General features: G+C 36.6%; 1 protein-coding gene across 6 annotated transcripts; it reads right to left on the bottom strand.

Moving 5' to 3' along the window:
* Positions 1 to 1,331: 1,331 nt before the first annotated feature.
* On the bottom strand, positions 1,332 to 18,936 carry LOC108596653 (protein kinase C, brain isozyme). 6 transcript variants are annotated; one of them, XM_017982636.2, is made up of 15 exons: positions 18,740 to 18,936; positions 17,987 to 18,426; positions 17,451 to 17,477; positions 14,180 to 14,211; positions 14,016 to 14,095; positions 7,741 to 7,852; positions 4,660 to 4,788; positions 3,865 to 4,021; positions 3,459 to 3,807; positions 2,590 to 2,763; positions 2,446 to 2,537; positions 2,187 to 2,388; positions 1,937 to 2,125; positions 1,740 to 1,880; positions 1,332 to 1,670 (listed from the first exon to the last, which is right to left on the bottom strand). In XM_017982636.2, the coding sequence occupies exons 2-15, from the start codon at positions 18,190 to 18,192 to the stop codon at positions 1,518 to 1,520; spliced, it is 2,043 nt and encodes a 680-aa protein (XP_017838125.1). In that variant the 5' UTR covers positions 18,193 to 18,426; positions 18,740 to 18,936; the 3' UTR covers positions 1,332 to 1,517. The 6 variants fall into 6 exon arrangements, with proteins under 6 accessions (XP_017838125.1, XP_017838123.1, XP_017838124.1 ...); XM_017982634.2 differs by lacking the exon at positions 7,741 to 7,852 and adding an exon at positions 13,244 to 13,358 and having other exon boundaries at positions 1,333 to 1,670; positions 18,740 to 18,935; XM_017982635.2 differs by lacking the exon at positions 7,741 to 7,852 and adding an exon at positions 13,244 to 13,358 and having other exon boundaries at positions 1,333 to 1,670; positions 18,826 to 18,935.
* Between the last annotated feature and the right edge of the window lie 1,878 nt (positions 18,937 to 20,814).

The following is a 20,814-nucleotide window of genomic DNA, read 5'->3' as shown; positions in this document are numbered from 1 at the left end:
GTACTAAGCACACAATATAAGTATTATATTAGTAATATTATTATTATGCATACGAGCAAAGTTGTTGTTGTTGTAGAGTACAAACTGTTGAACTTGAACTTTAAGTGGTACTCTTCATATATTATAGTATGTGTTTAATACTTATATTGTTGTTGTTCTTTAGTAAAATTAAATGCTTCAAGTTCGGAGTTATACATTTTTTAATTTCAATTGCAAACTACTTTTCATTTATACTTGTGCCCTAAATGTTTAGCACATAGCTTGGCTACTTTACTTTTGAAATTTTCTTTTTGACAAACTTGTTGCTACATTTGGTTTAAACAATTGCTATATATAGTATATATATTTTATGTTATGTTAATATGCAAGCTCTGGCATGTGTCTGACAACTTGGTTGAGATTTTTAGTATTTAAGAGTTCACTTAGTTGATAGCTAACGAGAGGCACAAAAGCTTAGCTTAGTTTGGCGCTACACAAAATATTTTATTAAGGAAATTATAGTATTTAGTTTCTCATTTGATATTACAGTACATATGTATATCGTTTGCATATGTGAGTGTGTTTAGCTTAGAGTAGATTGTCTTTTCTCATATATAAAGTTAAGTTGTAGCTAAATTTAGTTTTAGGTACTAAAGTTTCAACCCAAAGACAATACGTGTTCTTGGAAAGCTAAGAGCAACGACTTTTAAACATACACTAAGTATAGATCTGTTCTTGTTAATTTACGCTTAGTTAGTTAGCTTTAACTTATTGCTAGGCAATTTGTTTATATGCTTTTCATAATTATTTATTATGGTACATTGAGACTCTATGTGCCGTTGAAACGGTACTTTATGCTAAAATGAAATTTAATAATTTTTAAAAAAAGGTTCCAATTTTTGATTTATATATATTTTGTTAGTATACACACATATATAATATATTAATAAAGTTACCAAAAATTAAATGAATATGCGCAAGAGAAAAATTTGCTAAAAACTTTTTAATGAAAAAGTGCCGCGACTTTTTGTGTGTGTAAACTGTTGTTGTTGTTGCTTATATAGTTGCCATATTGTTAACACTTTTTAATGCGGGGGCCAACATTCCAGCGCCACAATATGCACAACTAATTAGTGCAAGTGTCTCTGTGTGTGTGTGTGTGTGTGTGTAAGCTACTAATATTTTGTATGTTAATTGCTTGATAATTGATTGATTAACTTTAGCTTTTGATATTTTAATTTTTAGCACAAAATTTGTTTAATTTTAAAATGGAAAACTTGAAAATTGTTTAGACGAAAGTGAGGCGCAGCGCAATTAATTAAATAACAAATGGTATTTATTGCATTTTTTTGGCTTCGAGTTGTTTAAAATTAATTAAAACTTAACAAAAGGCAATAAATAAGAAACTTAAAACCTAAGCATGAGTAACAGTAAATAGCACAAATAACAAAATGTCTTTCATTACATTTCAATATCAACTGATGATGAGACACACAACTCGCTGGGGCTTAAGAGGGGGAGAGAGAGACAGTTGCTGCTTATGGGCTGACAACATATTCGGGGTTTACGTAGGAGAAGCCAACAAATTCCGATTGATCCAGATTCATCATAAATACTTTATCCGTGGGCGTCAAGTCTGTTTTCTCTGATGTGAATTGCTTATCGAAGTTCGACACATCCTTGCGATGTTTCTGTAGCAAATAAAAAGAAAAGCAGCTACAAAGGCTATAAAGCGTCTAAAAGAAAATGCTGGCGCTTACAATTTTTGGCTTGAACGGCGGCTGCACTTCGCGATTTTCAATTTTCTCCCAATCAATGCGACGGAAAAATGGATGCAAACGCACATCCTCCTCACCAGAGCCGCCACAGCCCAAACGCTTGCTCGGCTGCTTAGTCAAGAACTGCAGAAAGCAAAAAATATAGCAAAAGCTTAAACAAATTGCTTGGCAAAACTTACGCCCTTGCATGCTTCTTTGGCCTCCTTGCTGAGACTCTTGGGATAGGAGACATTATGATCGGTTATGGCAGCAAACAGCTCCTCCTCATCCTCGCCATCGAAGGGCGGCTGACCCACAAGCATCTCATAGAGCAGCACACCATAAGCCCACCAGTCCACAGACTTGCCATAAGGCTGATACAGTATAATCTGCGCATATGCAAATATGTATATAATATATATAACATATATATGCTGCGCTCTCGCTTACCTCGGGCGCTATATAGTCCGGTGTGCCGCAGAATGTTTTGGTTGTCTTGTCGCCCACAATGTTCTCTTTGCACATACCAAAGTCAGCAATTTTGACATGCCCATCGGCATCCAGGAGCACATTATCCAGCTTCAAGTCGCGATAGAGTATGCCCTTGTTGTGTAAAAAGAACAAACCGGCAGCAATTTCTGCAGCATAGAAACTGCAAGAGCAACAAAATTGAAATAAAATCGCGCGCCTTCGCTTCGCAGCAACTTACACAGCAACGGGCTCTTTGAATTTGCCAAATTGTTGTATTTGAAACATTAAATCGCCGCCGTTGACATACTCCATAACAAAGAATAAACGATCCTGCGTGCACAAGAGTTATAAAGTAAAGTTTATGTTGATTACGCATACGCACCATTGTCTGAAAACATGAGTGCAGCTGGACAAGAAACGGCGGCTTCTCGCCCAGCGCCAGCACACGCTTCTCAATCATAGTGCATTCGACATCATCGTCCTGTATAATCACATCCTTCTTGAGTATCTTAATTGCATACAGCTCCTCGCTGCCTTTGCGCTCAGCCAGCAGCACCTGCGTCAAAGTAAATAATATGCGATTTTATACAAAATTTATATAAATTACATAATCAAAAGTAATTATTTAAAATTAAGTAAGCTTAACATATCAAATTAAAACAGATTCAAATTTGCATTGCTAAAAATCTAAAATTCCTTTTTAGATCTAAACTGATGTTAATTATTAATAAAGAATATTAAACACTCAACACTTCCAATATAAAAGCTTTAATAATCGTATTCCTTTGAATTGAATTTAATTTAAATACTCATTTTAATGAATTTAACTTAATTTAATGCCAACTGTTCATAATAAATAAATAAAGCGTTTAATACTCAAAGTCTGTGCTGTCGATTGATATAAATTAGATAATGCACAATCAATGGTAAAAGTAATTATTTAAAATGAAGTAAGCTAAATATTTCAAATTAAAACAGACTCAACATTTTTGCATTGCTTAAATTCCCTGAATTGATTTTAAGATCTGACTGTTTACTTGTGTTAATTACTAATAAAAAAGATTAAACACTCAAAACTTTCCAATATAAAAGCTTTAATAAATCTTTTTTTCATTGTATTGAATTTGAATTGAATTTAACTGAATTTTAATGAATTTAAATAAATATGTTTAATACTCAATGTCTATACGTCTGTGCTGTCGACACAATAAATATAAAAATATTAAAATAAGAATTAATATTGCTACTCACCTTGCCGAATGAGCCCTTGCCCAGCACTTTGATAAAGTTGAAATCCGTAGCTCTGATCATGTCCTTTTTGGACTGCGAGTGCTGGTTGGTGTCGCAGCGCATGACCGTTTGCTTCTTTTGCGATGGCTTCTGCTTTAGCTTGAGCAAGTCCTGTTGATCATCCGCACAGGGCACATTGTAGTACTCGCCCTCGTCCTGTGTGAGCAGCTTGAACCAACCGTTGGTGGGATTCTTGATAATCTCCGAAATGCCAAAGGATAGAGCGCCCATGAAGTCATTGCGTGAAGTGCGATCCCAGTCCCAGACCTCAATCAATATGCGGCGATCCTTGTCCTCAGGCTTCAAATCGCTGCAGCACAAATGGCATTAAATTATATTAATCGAACAACTGATTCACTTGACTTACTAGCTGAGCGTTTCATTCCAAACTGGATTGAGGCACGCCTTAATGGTGCGCGTCTTCTTCTTGCTCTGATCCTTGTCGTCTGGTATGAGCTTGACCTTGACATAAGGATCGCTCAAGCCATTCGGGTCCATGGGTATCAAATTGCGCCCCTCTTTGACTGCCAAGCAACAAATTTGTGTTAAAAATTACGCATACGCCTGGCTGAGCAGACATTATATATATATATGTATATGTAGCCCTGGCATTGTTAGCTTGGCAGCAGCTTTTGTTTAGCTGCACTGCATTTTTATATTCATTATGTGGCTGCGAGAGCCTGTGGGGCAGGCATAATGAATTAATGCAAATCATAAGCAATTTGCCAAGGGTATGAGCGTTACTTGAATTTTAAATAGGTGGCGAAAAGCTGCCCAGCAAACTGCGGCTGAGCCTTGAATGCATACGAAATTAATTTTGTAAACTGCTTGAGGTGCTGCTTGCGACTCAAGGTTTAAGTTTAAATTTGAAAAAAAAAATGCTAAATTTAAAATACGTTGCTGTAGTTTGCAGCAATAAAAACTCTTTGTTGCAACAAGGACTTAAAAAATAAAACAACGACAACAATTTAAGCGCCTTGTAGCGGCAGAAACTTTTCGCCACTGCGTGGCATAAATTTTTATATTTTTTATGCACATTTCTTACTTTGTTTGTTGCGAGTAGGCAAAAGTTCTAGCGACTTGGCGTAATTGGTTAAAACTTAAGCGCCTTAGAGTCGTTGCTGGGCTGTTGTTTATTGTAGGGGCAGTTATTGTTACTTACTCTGCACGGTAAGCAGATTCTCCTTGACGTTTATCTCCAAATAGATGCGGCCACGTCGCTCTGTATGATCGCAGCCGCAAAGGCTGGGCACGTTCTCCTTGCAGCGTGCATGAACGTTCATGTCACATGCTAAAAGTAGTTTAAAGGTCACGTAGGCGCACAAATAAAAACATAAGTTGCTTATTAGAACACTCTTCGGTACGGGCTTATTGAAATTGATGAGCAGATTGGTTAGTTGGGAGTTAGAGATAGTTGGATAGAGTTTGAAGGACACACACACACACACACACATACAATAAAACGCACACGCGACATTGCACGCATATTAACTAAGTTTTGTTTTATCTGTGATATATGAAACTATCAAGTAGTACTTACCCCATTGCCTAGGCTTGCTTCAAGGACTTTTGCTTATCAATCAGCGCGGCAATCATATAAGAAAAAAGTACACAAGCCACACGCGTCACACACACACACACGAACAGACACACATATAGAAATCAACGCCAATTTGTTACGTCGACTGCAATCAATTTGACAAACGGAAATAAAACGCAGCACGGCCACTAAACTGTTGCATGCAACGACAGGGGGGACCGTCTATATAAAACTGACATGTGTGTATACGACATATATGCTATATATATATAGCATATATAGCATATATAGCATATACATATATAGCATATATGTATAGTGTAGCGTACGAAAGCGTTCAATTGGAAATTATTGCAAATGAAATTGTAATTCATTTTGTCAGCGCTATGCTGTCAATACTAAATGAGTTTACACACACACAGGCACACACACATGCTATTTGTGCCTGATTTAAGAGCTAGAGATTTGCAGTTAACAAATTGCATTGCCAGTTTTTTTTAATACATGCTGCATGCAATGTTAGTTAAGCTTAACTAAAGTTAATGCAATGTATGGCAAACTGAGTTGAATTTATGTTAACAACAATTGTAATTGCAACAGGCTGCGCTTGATTAACGTCAGCATTGTCAGCAGCATATGATTGGCTGCACGCACGCGCTTTATATATATATATATATCTCAATGTGGGCGGCCTTTTGTTGTTGCTTTAATTCATGTGTAAAATTGCCTTGGTCATTTTGGCTTGCAGCCGTCATATGCGGCGTATACGTATAAAAACTTTCGCTTGTTGCTTTTGCTGCTTTTGGCAAAAAGTAATCATTTTTACACACACACACACACGCGCGTGTAGGCAGGCGTTGGGGCGTTGCTGGTCAGCTTGTGTTTAATGAAAATGTAAGCAACAGCAACAGCAACAGCAGCAACCACAGCAGCAGCAACATAACTATAGTTAAAAAAGGGTTTCCCTTGGCATGCCACATATTTGTATCTCTATGTGTGTGTGTGTGTGTGTGACTGTGCATAATATGGCCTAGTTTAGTGCGCTGCTGCTTTTTGCGTTAAATTATTTATTTATATACCCAAGGCTTATGTAATAGAGTTTACATATTTGAGCTAAGCAGCTTTAAAGTCTGCTCTGCATTGTAACGCAGCTTAGGCCCTAAACTAAACATAAACATAGCAGCAGCACTCAAATCAATACAGCTTATGTCATTTGCTTGGCATATCTATTGTCAGCTACTTAGTCTACTTTCAAATAAAACGAAATGCTAGACAAATATAAATGAAATTTATGCGCAATCACTGTGCGCTGCTAAGCTGCTAAGTACCATGTAATTGAACTCACACACACACACACACACATGCGCGTAATTATGTGTAAAAAAATTGTAAACTGTAACAACGAAATTTCTAAACATAATAGCAATAGCATTACAAGCATTATTGAACCGCAAACAAACAAACACGCACACACACACACACACACACATAGCGTGTGTTATGCATGTGTTTGTATAGGCAAAAATGGCGACATCCGTTGCCAGACCACATGCATTGTTGTTGCTGCTGCTGTTGCTTACATTTTCATTTCCATTCGACTGTTTGCCGCTGACGCTTGATTCATATTTGCTTTGCCCCGTTTGTTGTCTCTGCTCATGTGTGTGTGGTGTGGTGTGTGTTGTGTGCTTAGCTGTTGTCCCTATTATTAGTCGTAGCATTGTTGCTGCTGTTGCTGCTGTTGCTGTGGTTGCTGTTTGCTCGACCAGCGCAATGAGCCGTAAGTAAATTATTTGTTTGCCCATATTGATTCGTGCGCTCTTAAAGCGCGAATGAGTTGGAAAATTGCACAACTTAAGCAACATTTTAAGAGTACTAACAATTTAATTACATACTATATTAACATATAACATTTACTTGCAGCTTAACATGCAGCTGCAAAATTATTTAACAACAATTCTAAATTTGCAAGCAAATAAGCCTTGTGGGCATTGATGTAACATTGTCAACAAGACAACAAGCCAAATGGTGACAATAACAACAACTCAAGTACAACAAATAAACACACACACATACATATAGACAGCGCGCTGCATAGACAAGCGCACACTTGAGTCGCAACAAAGCGCTGCTAATTGTAAATTGCAACAATTCACAATAAGCGAGAGAGAGAGAGAGAACTCAACAGGCTAGCGCAGCAGCGTCAACTTATGCTAAAGAGGCGTACATAGTGCTGTGGGCGTGTCACGTGGGCATAAACATTTATTTTACATTTATTGTATATACAAAATTATATTACGCGCTGTATACTAAGAAAAGAAAATTTTCATTGCATACTTTTAAGCGCTTTTAATTAAAATTGAATTAGACATGAAATTCATTTAAAAAATAAACAAATGCACAAAAATGCTAAGAAAATACACATAAAAATACACTATAATTACTCTATATAAATATATAGTATATATATATAGTTTACTTCATAATAAATAAATTAATGCACATAACTAATAAACAATTTATGCTAACAGCTGTTGCTAGCTTAATATTATATATAATTCGTGACACGCACACACACACATCGCTATTAAATACACAGTCACACACACACACACACAAACATACAGCTGTTGTTGATTTAAATCGCCGAGTCTAAGCACACAAACGCAACTGAGTGAGACTTGTGTTGTTGTCATTGGACTTTACCTCGACACTTGAGACCCTTGTGCGTGATGCCGTGCAAGAGCGAGCCGCAATGATCGCAAAACATCGGCGATAGGAAGGCAACGTTGTGCCATTTGTGTGGCATCTGGTGTGCCTGAGAATTGGAACAGTTGGAGAGAGCTAATGGAAAATTAACGCAGGTTTTACGCAAGAAACGCGCAGACAAACAATTGCTAACGCTAAATGCAAATGCAACGAGTAACAAGTAACGAGTAAACAGCAGTAAACATAAAAACAAAACCGAGAAAACCAAACAACAAAAAAATAGACAACTAACAAAATTGAGTTGCAACTTTTGCCTGCAGATGACAAATGAAAAAATTGAGTTGCAAGTTGTTGCTGCTCACATGTGGCAAAAAAAATACAAATAGCTAAAATGATTATGCTGATGAAGTGGGTGGGTGGGATGTGGTGGCTTGTCTATTGTATGCTGCGTTTGGCTGTATGCAAATGGGGACATGAATTGAATTTTGTATAGTTGGAGCTGGGAATATGAGAAAACTAACTAACAGTTAAAGTGAAGTTAGAAATAGCTGAAATTGTTATAATTTAATAATATGCTGCTTTGATAAATCTGTACAAAACCACAAACTAAAGTCCGCTGGGAACTTTTTGCTTGAATAGCTGCCACAGTGCTTGAAGTAAGCCACATTTATATGTCTCAATTGCAAGCCACAAATGCCAAACAAAACACACACACACAGGCAAAACAATTGTTGCCTAATCCGTTCTGAGTGAAAGCAGCACACAAAAAAGAAAAATAAATAGACATATACGCTATGGCAAGACAAAGACAAAGACACAAGCTATTGACAGTGGCAGCAAGTAAAGTTCAAGCCAAGTTATACCCTGTGGCAGGCAAGTGTATGGGCTTAAGCCTTAGGGCATGTGGCAGGCGCTGAACTTGCAATGTCAAAGCCTTGAACTCATCAGCGCCAAAGTCACACACACACACACACAAGAGTTGTGTTTGTCTTTTCATTTTTTCTTTGCGATTTTATGCCAAGGCGACTGCTTAAACTGAGCAAGGACATGAGCCGCAGTATTATGCGCATGCATGAGCAGCAAGCAGCAAGTTGTTGTCTGCAAGGCTCAACAGCTTCACAGTTGCTGCCCAATGGAGCCAAAGACACTGCAATGTGATTGATAAGGAAGCTGCGCTGTGGCCAAAGTTCGACCTTGTTGCACACACACGCAAAAAGTATAAAACAGTGTGTGCGCTCAAGGCTTGCTGCCTATCTCTATTTGTGTTTGTATTGGTGCATGTGTGTGTGTGTTTGCATTCGTTGCAGTTGTGTGCAAAAGTTTTGTTTGAAGGTGAAATTGAATTGCGAATTGCTGTTGCTTTTACAATTGTATGTACCTGTGTGTGTGTGTTTTTGAAGTTGCCCATGCTCAGCGACAGGTGGTGTCGAGTGCTGCCGCGAGCCAACGCAAGTTGAAGCACGTTTTATACTTTTTTTGGCGCTGTTTTTTGTATATTTGTGTGTGTGTCTGTGTGTGTGCCGAAAGTGTTAAAACGTGTAGTGTGAGCTACATTTGCATATTTTGTTGCGTGGCTTTAAATTAGCAGCAGTATGCCAACTGCCAACTGCTAACAGCATTAGTTAGCTCTTCTCTTAAAGCTTAAGCTTGCCTTAACCCGCTTTGCTCTCTACGCTGCGCTTGTAAGCGCTTAAAGCTGAAAGCTTTTTGGGCTAACGCACTCCTAAAAGCATGCTACACAAATTTTACATTATAGTTCCCCAGAGACAACTCGCAACAGCTGAAAAGGTAGAACTCAGCTCATGTGCGCTGCGGCTTTGAAGATGCTAACATCATTAAAAGCCAGAGTGATTACATTAAGCGCCTGCTTACTAAATTAAATGAAAAACAACATAACAATTGTCTTACTCACAATATTTATCTAACGCATATTTTTAGCTCGTTGGTGGTTTGGCGCACGTGCCGCGCTAAATTTAAAAATATTTGCAACAATTTATCTCAAGTGCTATTTTTCCGAGCATTTGCGTTTGTCACTTAACAAATTTGCTGTCGTCGTCGTCGTCGTCGGCCACACCTCTGCTTGCTTTTTGTCTCTGCCTCCTGACGCTTTATCAACATATCGCCGGCATTATAGCCATACCGAATTTCCTACTACATTTTGTGCGCACATTTTGAGTAATTTCACACACACACACACACACACACAAGCATATAAAACGTATGCGACATAGTCGTATAATATAACTGCCAGAATATTAACAACTGATGCTCGATAACGTGACCAACGCGCCAAGTCGCTTTGCCCTAGCTGCATTTATAAATTGCCATGTCATTTATTATGACAGCGTAGTTGATGATAACGCCTAGCCAAACACACACCCTCACACACACACACACATACATATGTATTTAGGCGCTGAGTATTTGCAGTAGGAAGTGACTTTGCCCAGCCAAAGTCAAAGCTAATCAAGCAAATCAAACAGTTGGCTGCAAACTAATTTCGTTTTCAATTTCTGTTTGCTGCTAAAATGAACACACAAATTAACACACACACACATACAAACACCTACACGTGCCTTAGTAAGCTGCAGAAATTGAAGCTGTGTAGAAAACAATAATGCTTGCACTATGGGTCGGATAAGCAATATTTATGGCAGCCAATTTCAGCTGTAAGCTATAGCTTAAACATGAATCTATAACTTAAAGCGCTACAAACTTTATTATATATTTTTAAATAGCATAAAGTTCATACTGAGTGAGTTTAGTATTGACTACTGCACAATTAAATGCGTATACTTGATTTTTAGCAGCACTACAGCCTATACGAGCTTCATAAATTAGCTTAGCATATATACAAATTCTTCTTACCAAGAATTTATATATTTTAAAATGCAATGCTGCTCATACTGAGTGAGTTTAGTATTGACTGCTGCACAATTAAATGTTTTTTTATGCGTATACTTGATTTTTAGCAGCACTACAGCCTATACGAGCTTCATAAATTAGTTTAGCATCTATACAAATTCTTCTGCCCATAGATATATATTTTAAAATGCAATGCTGCTCATACTGACTGAGCTTAGTATTGACTACTGCATAAATAAAATAGTTGACTTGACTTTTATCAAAGCTTTGCAGACTATAAATTACTTTTGACTACTAAACGTAGTCAAATGACCCACTGGCATCTAAATTTGGCATTTGTACCTGCATACAATTTGATTAAATTGCCAAATGATTGCCCACACACAAGTTCAGAGAGAGTGTGAACGAGGCAGAGCACACATTGGCTCAATTGTTCCTCTAAGCCTATTGATTGCTTTATAAAGCCAGTAACATCTAGTGCTTGATTTGCAGTCAGAGAAAACAACAAGAACCACTAACAAATCGTAAATGTGACAAGACATTTTTGTCTGTGCAATCACATGCGATTCAACATGACAATGGCAACACTTAAGCACTTGGTTTGTATTACAACACGCATACGCCATGTACGCCACACGCCACACACTGCGTGTGCTCTCGTGTGTGTCTATGTGTTGGTTTGTTTGTTTTTTTGCTTATCAAGTCAGGCACGTGCTTGTAAATGTTGTTAAAATTATGCTGCAACATATTTACACGCATAAATTAAAATATTTCTTCCTGGAAAAAGTTTCATGTGTTTCACATTTCTCACGCGTTAATTAACAAAACGAACTAAACAAAAGTGTGCCAGCCAAGCAGTCACCATGGCATTACTCACATTACGCATCGATTTTCACACACACACACACACACATACTAAGACAAGCACACATTGCTTGCTTGTTGGCCTCAGTCTAACAAAATAGCAAATAGCACTTAAGAGCTCTGCGAATATTGCAACCTTAAGTCAGCGACGACTGAGCAACGAGGGCGGCGTGCAAAGTTGCAAAAAAAAAAACAGAGACTGTTGCTGTTGTTAGCGTAATATTTTTTAACTTGCATTTCAGCAACTTTTGCACAAAATTTCGCCTTTTTACAAAAGTCATTTGTGCATTGCTATTTGCAATCTCGACTGCATATAGATAACAAATCTGCATATATATAGTGATGGCACGATTAATCATATGATACACATTAATCGATTATTCATTCAATTAACGATCATTGTATCACAAAATGGGCTTCGATTAATTGAATCATTAAGCGATTATTCTACAAAATAATCGCGTCATAACGAAAATTAAAAGAACGGGCACGGAAAGTTTAGTAATAACAAATTCACAAATTCAAGATGAGCTAAGCTATTTTTTAAATTCTCCTGTATTGAAGCTAAAACGCAACGTCGTTAATGACTGGGACGAGATGCGCGTGGTATATCCTAAGCTGTATGTTATAGCTTCCCAGTATGGAGCATCTTTTTTCTAAGGCGGGTGCTACGGCTACCGAGAAAAGAAACAGATTGACTACTTCTAAAATACTGTTCCTTAATTCAGTATTGAATAAATAAAAAATATATAAATATTTTTCAATTTAGTTACTTGTTTATTTTTGTTACAGTTGCACTATATTCACATTTAAAATTGCAGTTTGGAGCAAATGAAATAATCATTTGATTAATCAATTATTTTCTTTTTTCTTCGATTACTTGCAATTAATAATCGTGCGTTTTCAATTAATCATATGATTCAATAAACGATTAATGAATATTTTTTGCCATTACTACGTATATTTGAGTGAAATGCAAAATGACTTTTTACTCATTATATGTATATACTATATATACGTTCGAATTCTCAACAGATGCTGCTGCTGCTGTTCAAATAACAATTATACTTTAATTATATGGGCAGCTACAATAAATTTTTATACAACTTTGCATACTAACATATGCAAATGTGCTTTTGGTTTAATGGGCGGTTTTCTTGCACAAACAATTAGGACTATATACAATACACACACACACACAGACATTGCTATATACATATATGTACAGTTGGTTTTGTGGGTTATATATACAAAAAATATAAACGTTTATTATGTACAAACTTTTGCACTTTTATTAATTAAGTTTTGGGCCTGCGGGCCTTTCAGCTTTTGTTGCTGGCAACATGCTGATGTGACAAACAAAAATGGTTTTTAAATTTTAAGCGCACACACACACACATACATACACAAAGTAGAGGGAAAGGGTTTAAAGTTGAGTAGAAAGTTCAGTTAGGCATTGAAAGCGCCTAACAGTGCGTTAACAGTGGCATGTTAACAGCATTGCTGGCTACATGCTGATGTGACAAACAAAAATTTATATTAAATTTTAAGCGCACTCACACACACAAACTGGGGTGGAAAGGGGTTTAGAGTTGAGAAATTGAAAGTTAGGCATTGAAAGCGCTTAACAGTGCGTTAACAGTAGCATGTTAACAGCATTGCTGCTAAGACATTTGTTAGTTGGTTTAGCACGAAAGACAGTCGTAGTAGAAGTAGTTGGAAAGCTTGAGGAATACTTGAGCATAGAGTTGGGCTGGGGGTTTACTTTTACCTGAACATTTGAGACCCTGATGGTAAATGCCATACAGCAGCGAACCACAATGATCACAGAACGTGGGTCCTGCATATGTGAATGGTTCGAAATGGTGCTGAGTTTTTGGTGAGTCCTGTTTAGTTTAAGTTTTTTTTGGTAATGTAGTGCCCGATTATATAAAGTAAATATTTTTGACAGTTTACGTTTTTTTTGTTTTTGATTTGCGCACATGAAAAATACAAAGTACAATTTTTAATGTATAAAAATTAACAGTGGCACATATGACAGTAAATAAATAAAATACAACAAAAAGCGTTGCTAGTGTACTACAAACTTATGCTAACTGTTGTGCTTTAGTTTTAGCATATCATGTGCCAGAGAGCGAAAAGTTTATAAAGACAACGTGAGAACTTTTGACGCTAAAAGCTGCTGAGCTTCATTTTAATGTTGCACATTCTGACAGCAAATCAGAGTTGAAACTTTTCACAAAAAAAAAGCATAACAAATAAATTTGCGAGCTGTTGTGACATTTTTTTTTTTTTTGGGGCAACTAAACCTTACTCGTGGTCACAGCAACCAAAAGATATCCAAAATGACAGTTTAATTTGACAGTAGCAACAAAACATGAAATTCACAGCCAAGGGCGCATGCTATAGAAAATAATATATATGTATATTCTTTTATGCTCGCGTAACTTGCACATGATATGCTAAGGCTATAACGCTGTAGTTTGCTATATACGCAGCTAAGGCTAAAGCTAAAAGTAATTGTTGGTTATATGAGCACTTACGGAATCAATGCCCTTATCCTTGCCCGGGCAGATGAAGGTGACATACTCATGGCAACGCTTGTGCACCACATACGAACAGACTGCAAACAATACAAGTGTACATATATATATATATAGAGTTGGATAACTGTAGTTTGTAGATTAGCTTGAGCTCATTTACATACCTTGGCACTGGAATCCTTGTTTGCCAAAGCCCCTGTGGATAGATTGTGCAATGCAGTGGAAACGAAAAATTAGTTCAAATATGCAATAGTCTGTCTGTTAATAAGCTCTAATTGTTGCTAGTGTGTACTTCCAATTAGCATAAATATTTAATTTGCACAAACGGCAAATATTAATCAATATGCTAATTTCTGCTAAGACTGCCAGCAGGCCAGCCAGTCAGCCAGCTGGCCTGCAATTTAATTCAATCAATATAATTATAATGTGTAAAGCCGCCCGCCTGTTACTGCTTTGAATGTCAAGGTGCCAAACTAAGAAATTTCTGCAGAAATTTTAGTAATTAAATAACAAAAGCTTGAGCTCATAGCTATTAATTTTCAATTACGTTTTCATTTCAATTGAAAATAATCAACAAAATAAGCTTCAATTGCTTTTAATTATCGCGAATTAATTTTCAATTGTAATCATTTATAAATTGAGCGCACAAAATTCAGCTTCAAAAGCAAGCTTAGCTTAACTTATTTAACAGCTTTAGATGCTTCAGCTAGTTGCAGCTATTTATAAAATATTTTTATATTAAATTCTTCAAGTGCTGTTATATAAATTTGAGCAAAAATACATTTAAAATAGAACTAATATATTTAATACTCTTAATTATTTTTAAAATAATTTTATTTTAATTTCTTATATTCTTAATATGCTGCTCTTTGCTTTTTTAACCTTTGCCCTTTTGTTGCTCATGCCCGCACACGCAAAAATATGAAATATGCTTTTATGTAAAAATTTCAGAGTTTACAACTTTATATATATATTTTTCATACAGCAAATTTGCTATGCAAAAATTAATTTAATATTGTTTTTGTTGTGTTGTGGTTGCTGTCAAGCTGTCAATGACTTTTGCGCTCAGCCATAGCCATGCGCCTGTGTTTGCTCGCTTTCCGTTGCCTACTTTTCAGCTTAAGCGTTACGTTTCATGGCCCGACGAGTGTGTATGTGTGTGTGCTTACGTGTGCTTAACGCATGCACATATTCGCATACGTATTAGGCATATTCCATAAGCCATAAATGCCTTGACCACAAGCCGCTTATCGGCTGCACGCGTATGTGTGTGTGTGTGTGCGGTCAGCTTAGTTCACCCCCACTCAACTCCACTTGCAATCACTGCACGCAAGCTTAAACACACTCACACACACACACACTCGCTCACTCTATGTGAGTTGCATTGTTTATTATTTATGCATGCAACAATTAACATATTCAATTCAATTAAATTTCAAGCGTTTCGATTAGCTTAATCACGAATTTGTGTTTATTTGTAAATTGCCATTATCCTGGGAATTTTTGTTGCGCACATTTGTTTGCAATCCTTTTGTGCTTTCTGCTGCAATTAGCGATAATAGCCGCTAGCCATTGTAATTTTAGTTTAATTATATTTCGCTTGTACGCCAATTTGTCAGCCATGAATTTTATCATTTTTATTTTATTATTTTGTTTGTTTGTTTGCATGCGCATCAAATGAAGTGAAAAAGCCATTTTCACCCAGTTTTATTTTTTTGGTTTGCATATTTTTCTTTTATGCAATTTTTAATTAAGCACACGCCAACCAAAAACAACAAAAAGAGAGCTAGAAACTGCAGCATATTATAATAATAATAAAAAAAAAGCAACTGGCAAACTTTGGTTTATTTAACACGCAAGCTTAAAAGTTAAAATGCACGCAATAGACTTTAAGATTGAGCGTTGGAAAGCAGCTAAGCAAGGTTGCATTTAACAATTTAATAGAAAAACTTTAAGCACTGGAGCAGTGCAACTAAAGCTAATTAAGTGTCTATTAAATAAAAGTGCTGCAGAAAATTAAACTTTATAACTTGAGAGCAAATAAATTTGCATAGGAGTTTTGAATAGATTATAAATATTTATATTTTAGTATAAACAAAGTACTAGCTATAAATTTTTGATTGTTGAACAATAAATTAAAAGATTTAGTGAGCAGCAGAAATATTTGCCATTAAGTATTAATTAGAACAATAACAAACAAATGCAAAAAAACTTAATTTTTTATATGCAAACTTGTAATTAACATTTGCTGATTGCTAGACAATTAAATGAGCATTAATTCATTCCCATTGCCTGCTTAGTAACTTTTAGTTTAGTTACTTAAGCCGCATTTAGTACATAAACTTGATTTACTGTAGTTAATTTATGCTGCCCACGGCGCTATTAATAAATGTTAAGCACTCTTAATCATTATTGATGTTAATGTTTGTTTATTACAAGCTCCATATTTCATTTGATTAGTAAATGGCATATGAACGGCTACTCAATTATTTATCTGATACATACATCAATTAATACTTTTAACAAATATGGGCAGCAACACGCTAGTGACAGCACACACACAACACTAACGTTAGATAACTGAACAACGTTTATTTTTGCTTTTTTTTTGGGCACTCGCTGTAGCGAGTATGCAAATTAGTTGCCTTAAACACAGTTGCGCAGTTTTCAAAGTGGCATGCTACGTGCCTCACACTCGGCGGCAGCAACGTGCAACACACACACACGCACACACATGCGCACACTATTAATTAAAAGCCGAGTCAAGCGAAAAACTGCAGCTGAAGTTGTTAATTAGCTGTTGGCCAAAAGCGGCGTCAACAATGAAACTACAAAAGACAACAACATGTTGTTGTTGTTGTTGCTGTTGCTGCTGTTGTTGCGGTTGCTGTTAATGTTGCAACAAACACTTTATATCTATAACATGCTTGCTTGACTTTGCTACAGCCATAAATCGATTGGCGTGTTGATTTTCAAACAGCAATTAATTTAATTACTGCCACCAAAATCTTGTTAGACAAACGCTTTAGCCACGCAATTAGCTACACAGCATTGATTAATGCCCAACACCCACAAGACTTAAGTAACTGAGCACAGCAATTTGACAATTAATTTCCATGTCATTTCTTTTGGCAGCGGCGCAGGCTTTAAACTGTCAGCAGCATTATTAAGTCTGTCAGCTAAGCGCTCGTTGTAAATATTAAATGTGTATTAATTACTGTTTGCGCATAAAGTATGTAAATTAATTATGACACACAACTGATGCGTAGACAGTAGGGAAATTAAACGTAGTTCAATTTGTAGTTTGAGCGCAAAACTTGCAGCCAAAGAGTTTGCCTGACAGTTTGACAGCAATTGATAAGCGACTAACAAGAAAATGTTTGAGCTACTACTCGTGTATGCCATGGATTAATTTATATACAAAAATATACCTACATCCATGCATATCCCATTTGATAGCCGCTGCAAAAAGTATACCAAAAAAATATATAGAGTTGGGCAAATATTTTGTTATAGGGCGAACACTAAATGAAATTGCGTTCACACTCTAGGGCGAACCTAATGCGCATGAGATTGGTTTTCTACACACTAAGCCACAAGTCAAGAGTCCAAATTTTGGTTTACTATTTCAATTTTTGGCTGGCATGGATTAAGCAGCGTGTATTACATGCTAGCTGAGCTAAAATATATATTACAGTAGCTACTAGCATTTGTTGTTGCTGTTGTTGTTGTGCAATGTCATTAGCTTGGCTTGTGTGTTGGCCAAAAGAATTTGCTGCCTACGGCAATATGCAAATTATCGATTAACATTCGCTGCGCTGCTTAGTTATGTGCAGCATTTTTTTTTGTATTTGTATTTGTGTAGACCCACAAGTGCCTTTGGTTTATATTGATTAATGCATATTTAATGCTAATAAGTAATTAACACAACAATAACAACAACAGCTTAGCACTTAAGTCAGCGCACTTACCAAATAAAATCCTTGCAATGCGAACAGAATGTGGGCTGCTTAAAGAATCTGGCTATAAAGCAATGATCCTTTACATTGAATACATTCTTCTTCTTCAGCGCTCCTTTGCGTAGACGCGACTTCATTTTATTTTCACCAGCGGCCTCGGCCTCTGCTCCTTGGCCTTGACTTTGCTGGTCACCATTGTTATCGCTGTGCTCCGACATTGTTGCTGCTGCTGCTGCTGCTGCTACTATTGTTGTTGTTTTTACTGGCTTAGTTGTTGTTTAGTTGTGGCTCTTTACAATTTGTAGTTGTTGTTGCTTCATTTGATTCTTTGCTATTTAGTACGTAATTTCTTTGTTACGTGTATTTCTTTGGCTTTTGTTATTTCACTTTTGCTGTTTTTTTATTTATTGATTTTTAAATGACTTTTTGTTATGGGGGCAGCGCTGCAGATACTTGAATGAAACAAATAATTATGCTAATTATGCAAATTAAAATATTATTGCCGATCGAGTTTGTGCGTGTCGTTAAAAAAAAAAAAGCAGCACTAATTATTAAATGGCATATTTGACATTTGCAATTAGCGCTTTATTAAAGACGCTTTGTCTTTTAAAGTGACAAATAAATAAAAACTGAAATTAGTTATGCTGTTTAATAAAAAATAATAATTGCATATTAATGCTGTTTGTGGTTTGCGCTTTGTTTTTAACACGTTTCAGTTATAAACAACAATTATTAAATGCACTTGTTGTTGTTGGTTATGCTCACTTAATTGGCTTTTATATTTTTGTATATAAAACGCTCTCACAGTTGTCAAAAATTGCTGCTATGTTTACGCAGCGCTGTTTGTTTACTTTTGCATTTCATTTAGCTGGCACACACACACACACGCGTATGACAGTAGCTGACTTTTGGTCAAGAGCCTTGTCAATGCGCAAATATTTAAACACGCTGCCAAAGACGCACCAAATCTAACTAAAGTGTAGCCAAACTGCTTAGCTCGCCCCTCAGCAGCGTGCACTGTGGTGAATTATTTCGGCACACGAGTGTAGAGAGTGAGAGCGAGAGAGAGAGCGCACACGAACTTAATACGCACACACTTGTTGTTGGGGCCCTGGCCCCAGCTGTATAACTTTTTTTATGTGTAGGGGCTGCTTACGCTTGTTGTTGTTTTATTTTTTATATTTTTTTGTTACACTAACGCCTGCACACAGCACAGCACGTGCGCTTCGTTCGAGCTCCAAACGCGTTCTGTTTCACACACTGGCAGCCATTTTGCGCTCTGCCAGCAACAGCAGCGACAGCGACAGCAGCAGCGAAATGTTTAGCATAGCAAGCTTTTGAGCGTTTTAAGAGAGCGCTGCGCGTCGCTCTCTAAACTTAAGTTTGCTCTTTTTTTTTATGGCTGCTCTTTGGCTGCTGGCGGCGGCAAACAAATAATACAGCGCGCGTGTTTGTGCATGCACGAAAATCACAATCAACTCAAAAAAATGTTAAGAGATCTGTTGTTGATCGCTGGCATCATTTAGCTGCTAATTGCCACTGGTTGTGCTGCAATTGGCCGAAACGTGTTAATGCCGGTTTCGTTTTTTTATACTTTTTATTACATTTTCTTTGCGTCGCGCTGCTCAATTAAGCTCATAAATGCATATGAGCGAAACACACACACACACACACACACAAAATCAATTAGCTGGCGCTCAAAATTAAAACGAAACTCAAATGCGCTACACTCAGCAGCTCAGCATATTTTATTGTTAGGGCGCTTTTGTTAATTTGTTATTGATTGATGCTAGCTTGCTATGATTAATTAGCATTAACATAATAACAAAGCTTAGACTAATGTCCACAGCTTGTTGCCGAACCCGTTGGCCAAATGTAGATCAACTAATCGAGTTGCTGGCCGACTGTCTGTCTAACTGTTAACTTATATATGCTGCTAGCTCTACTTGTTACTGTTTATGTACGTGCCCCAACCGCAACCTTCGAGTTTAGCGTGTTTTTTATTAACAACCGAATGCAAAATCTGATAGCAAAGTGTCACGTTTCGTGCTGCAAAACAGCAAAAAAAAAAAAAAAATTCTTAGCATATAAATAAATAACTTTTGTGGCTAATGCAATAATAAGCAACAAACTAGACTGACATACTATGTTGTGCCATAAATTTGTTACACTGTGTGGCATGTTGCTTGTGGTTGTAATTTCCATTTGCTAATGCATTTGGCACAAACAGTAAATTATTGTTTAGTTTTCATAAAGTGTAATAAATTCCAATAAAAGCCGCAGACCAATTAAAATCCATTTACAAATGTGTTGAGTGAGCACTTGAATTAAAAATTTCAATATGTAAATGCTAGTTCAAGGTTCTCTAATATTCTTTCGAGTTGAAAGTAGCGCAGGCTTGAGCAGCTTTTGCTTTCTCTGGCGCGTCTTTGTTAAAGTGAAGGGCTCAAAAATAGCCTAAAGTGTTAACAACATATTTATTTTAATTTCAAGTTCCACTTAACGCGTGTGAATTGTATTCAAATTTATTTGGGTCAACTTGAGCGCATTGATTTCAAATTAAATATCTCACAGTTTTTTGTAATACAAGCCGCAGTAAAAATTATTAACGTGCTAACGAGCAAAAAAATTCCATGGCAATTAATGAAAATTTCACACGCACTAATATTATTGTTTTTATGCGGAAATGCTCGCTATGTTGGGCATGGGCGTGGCATAAACACGCACAAACTGGCCGCAAAATAAATTAACACAATTGAAAACAATCAAAGACAAAGAACAATAGAAAAAAAAATAGATACGCATGCCACGAATATTTTTATTTATTTTAGGTTTTGTTT

Source organism: Drosophila busckii, chromosome 2R (genome assembly GCF_011750605.1).
Source record: "Drosophila busckii strain San Diego stock center, stock number 13000-0081.31 chromosome 2R, ASM1175060v1, whole genome shotgun sequence".
In the NCBI taxonomy this organism is placed as follows: Eukaryota; Metazoa; Arthropoda; class Insecta; order Diptera; family Drosophilidae; genus Drosophila; species Drosophila busckii.
Note: the sequence above shows the minus strand (reverse complement) of the source record. Positions and strands in the feature narration are given on the sequence as shown.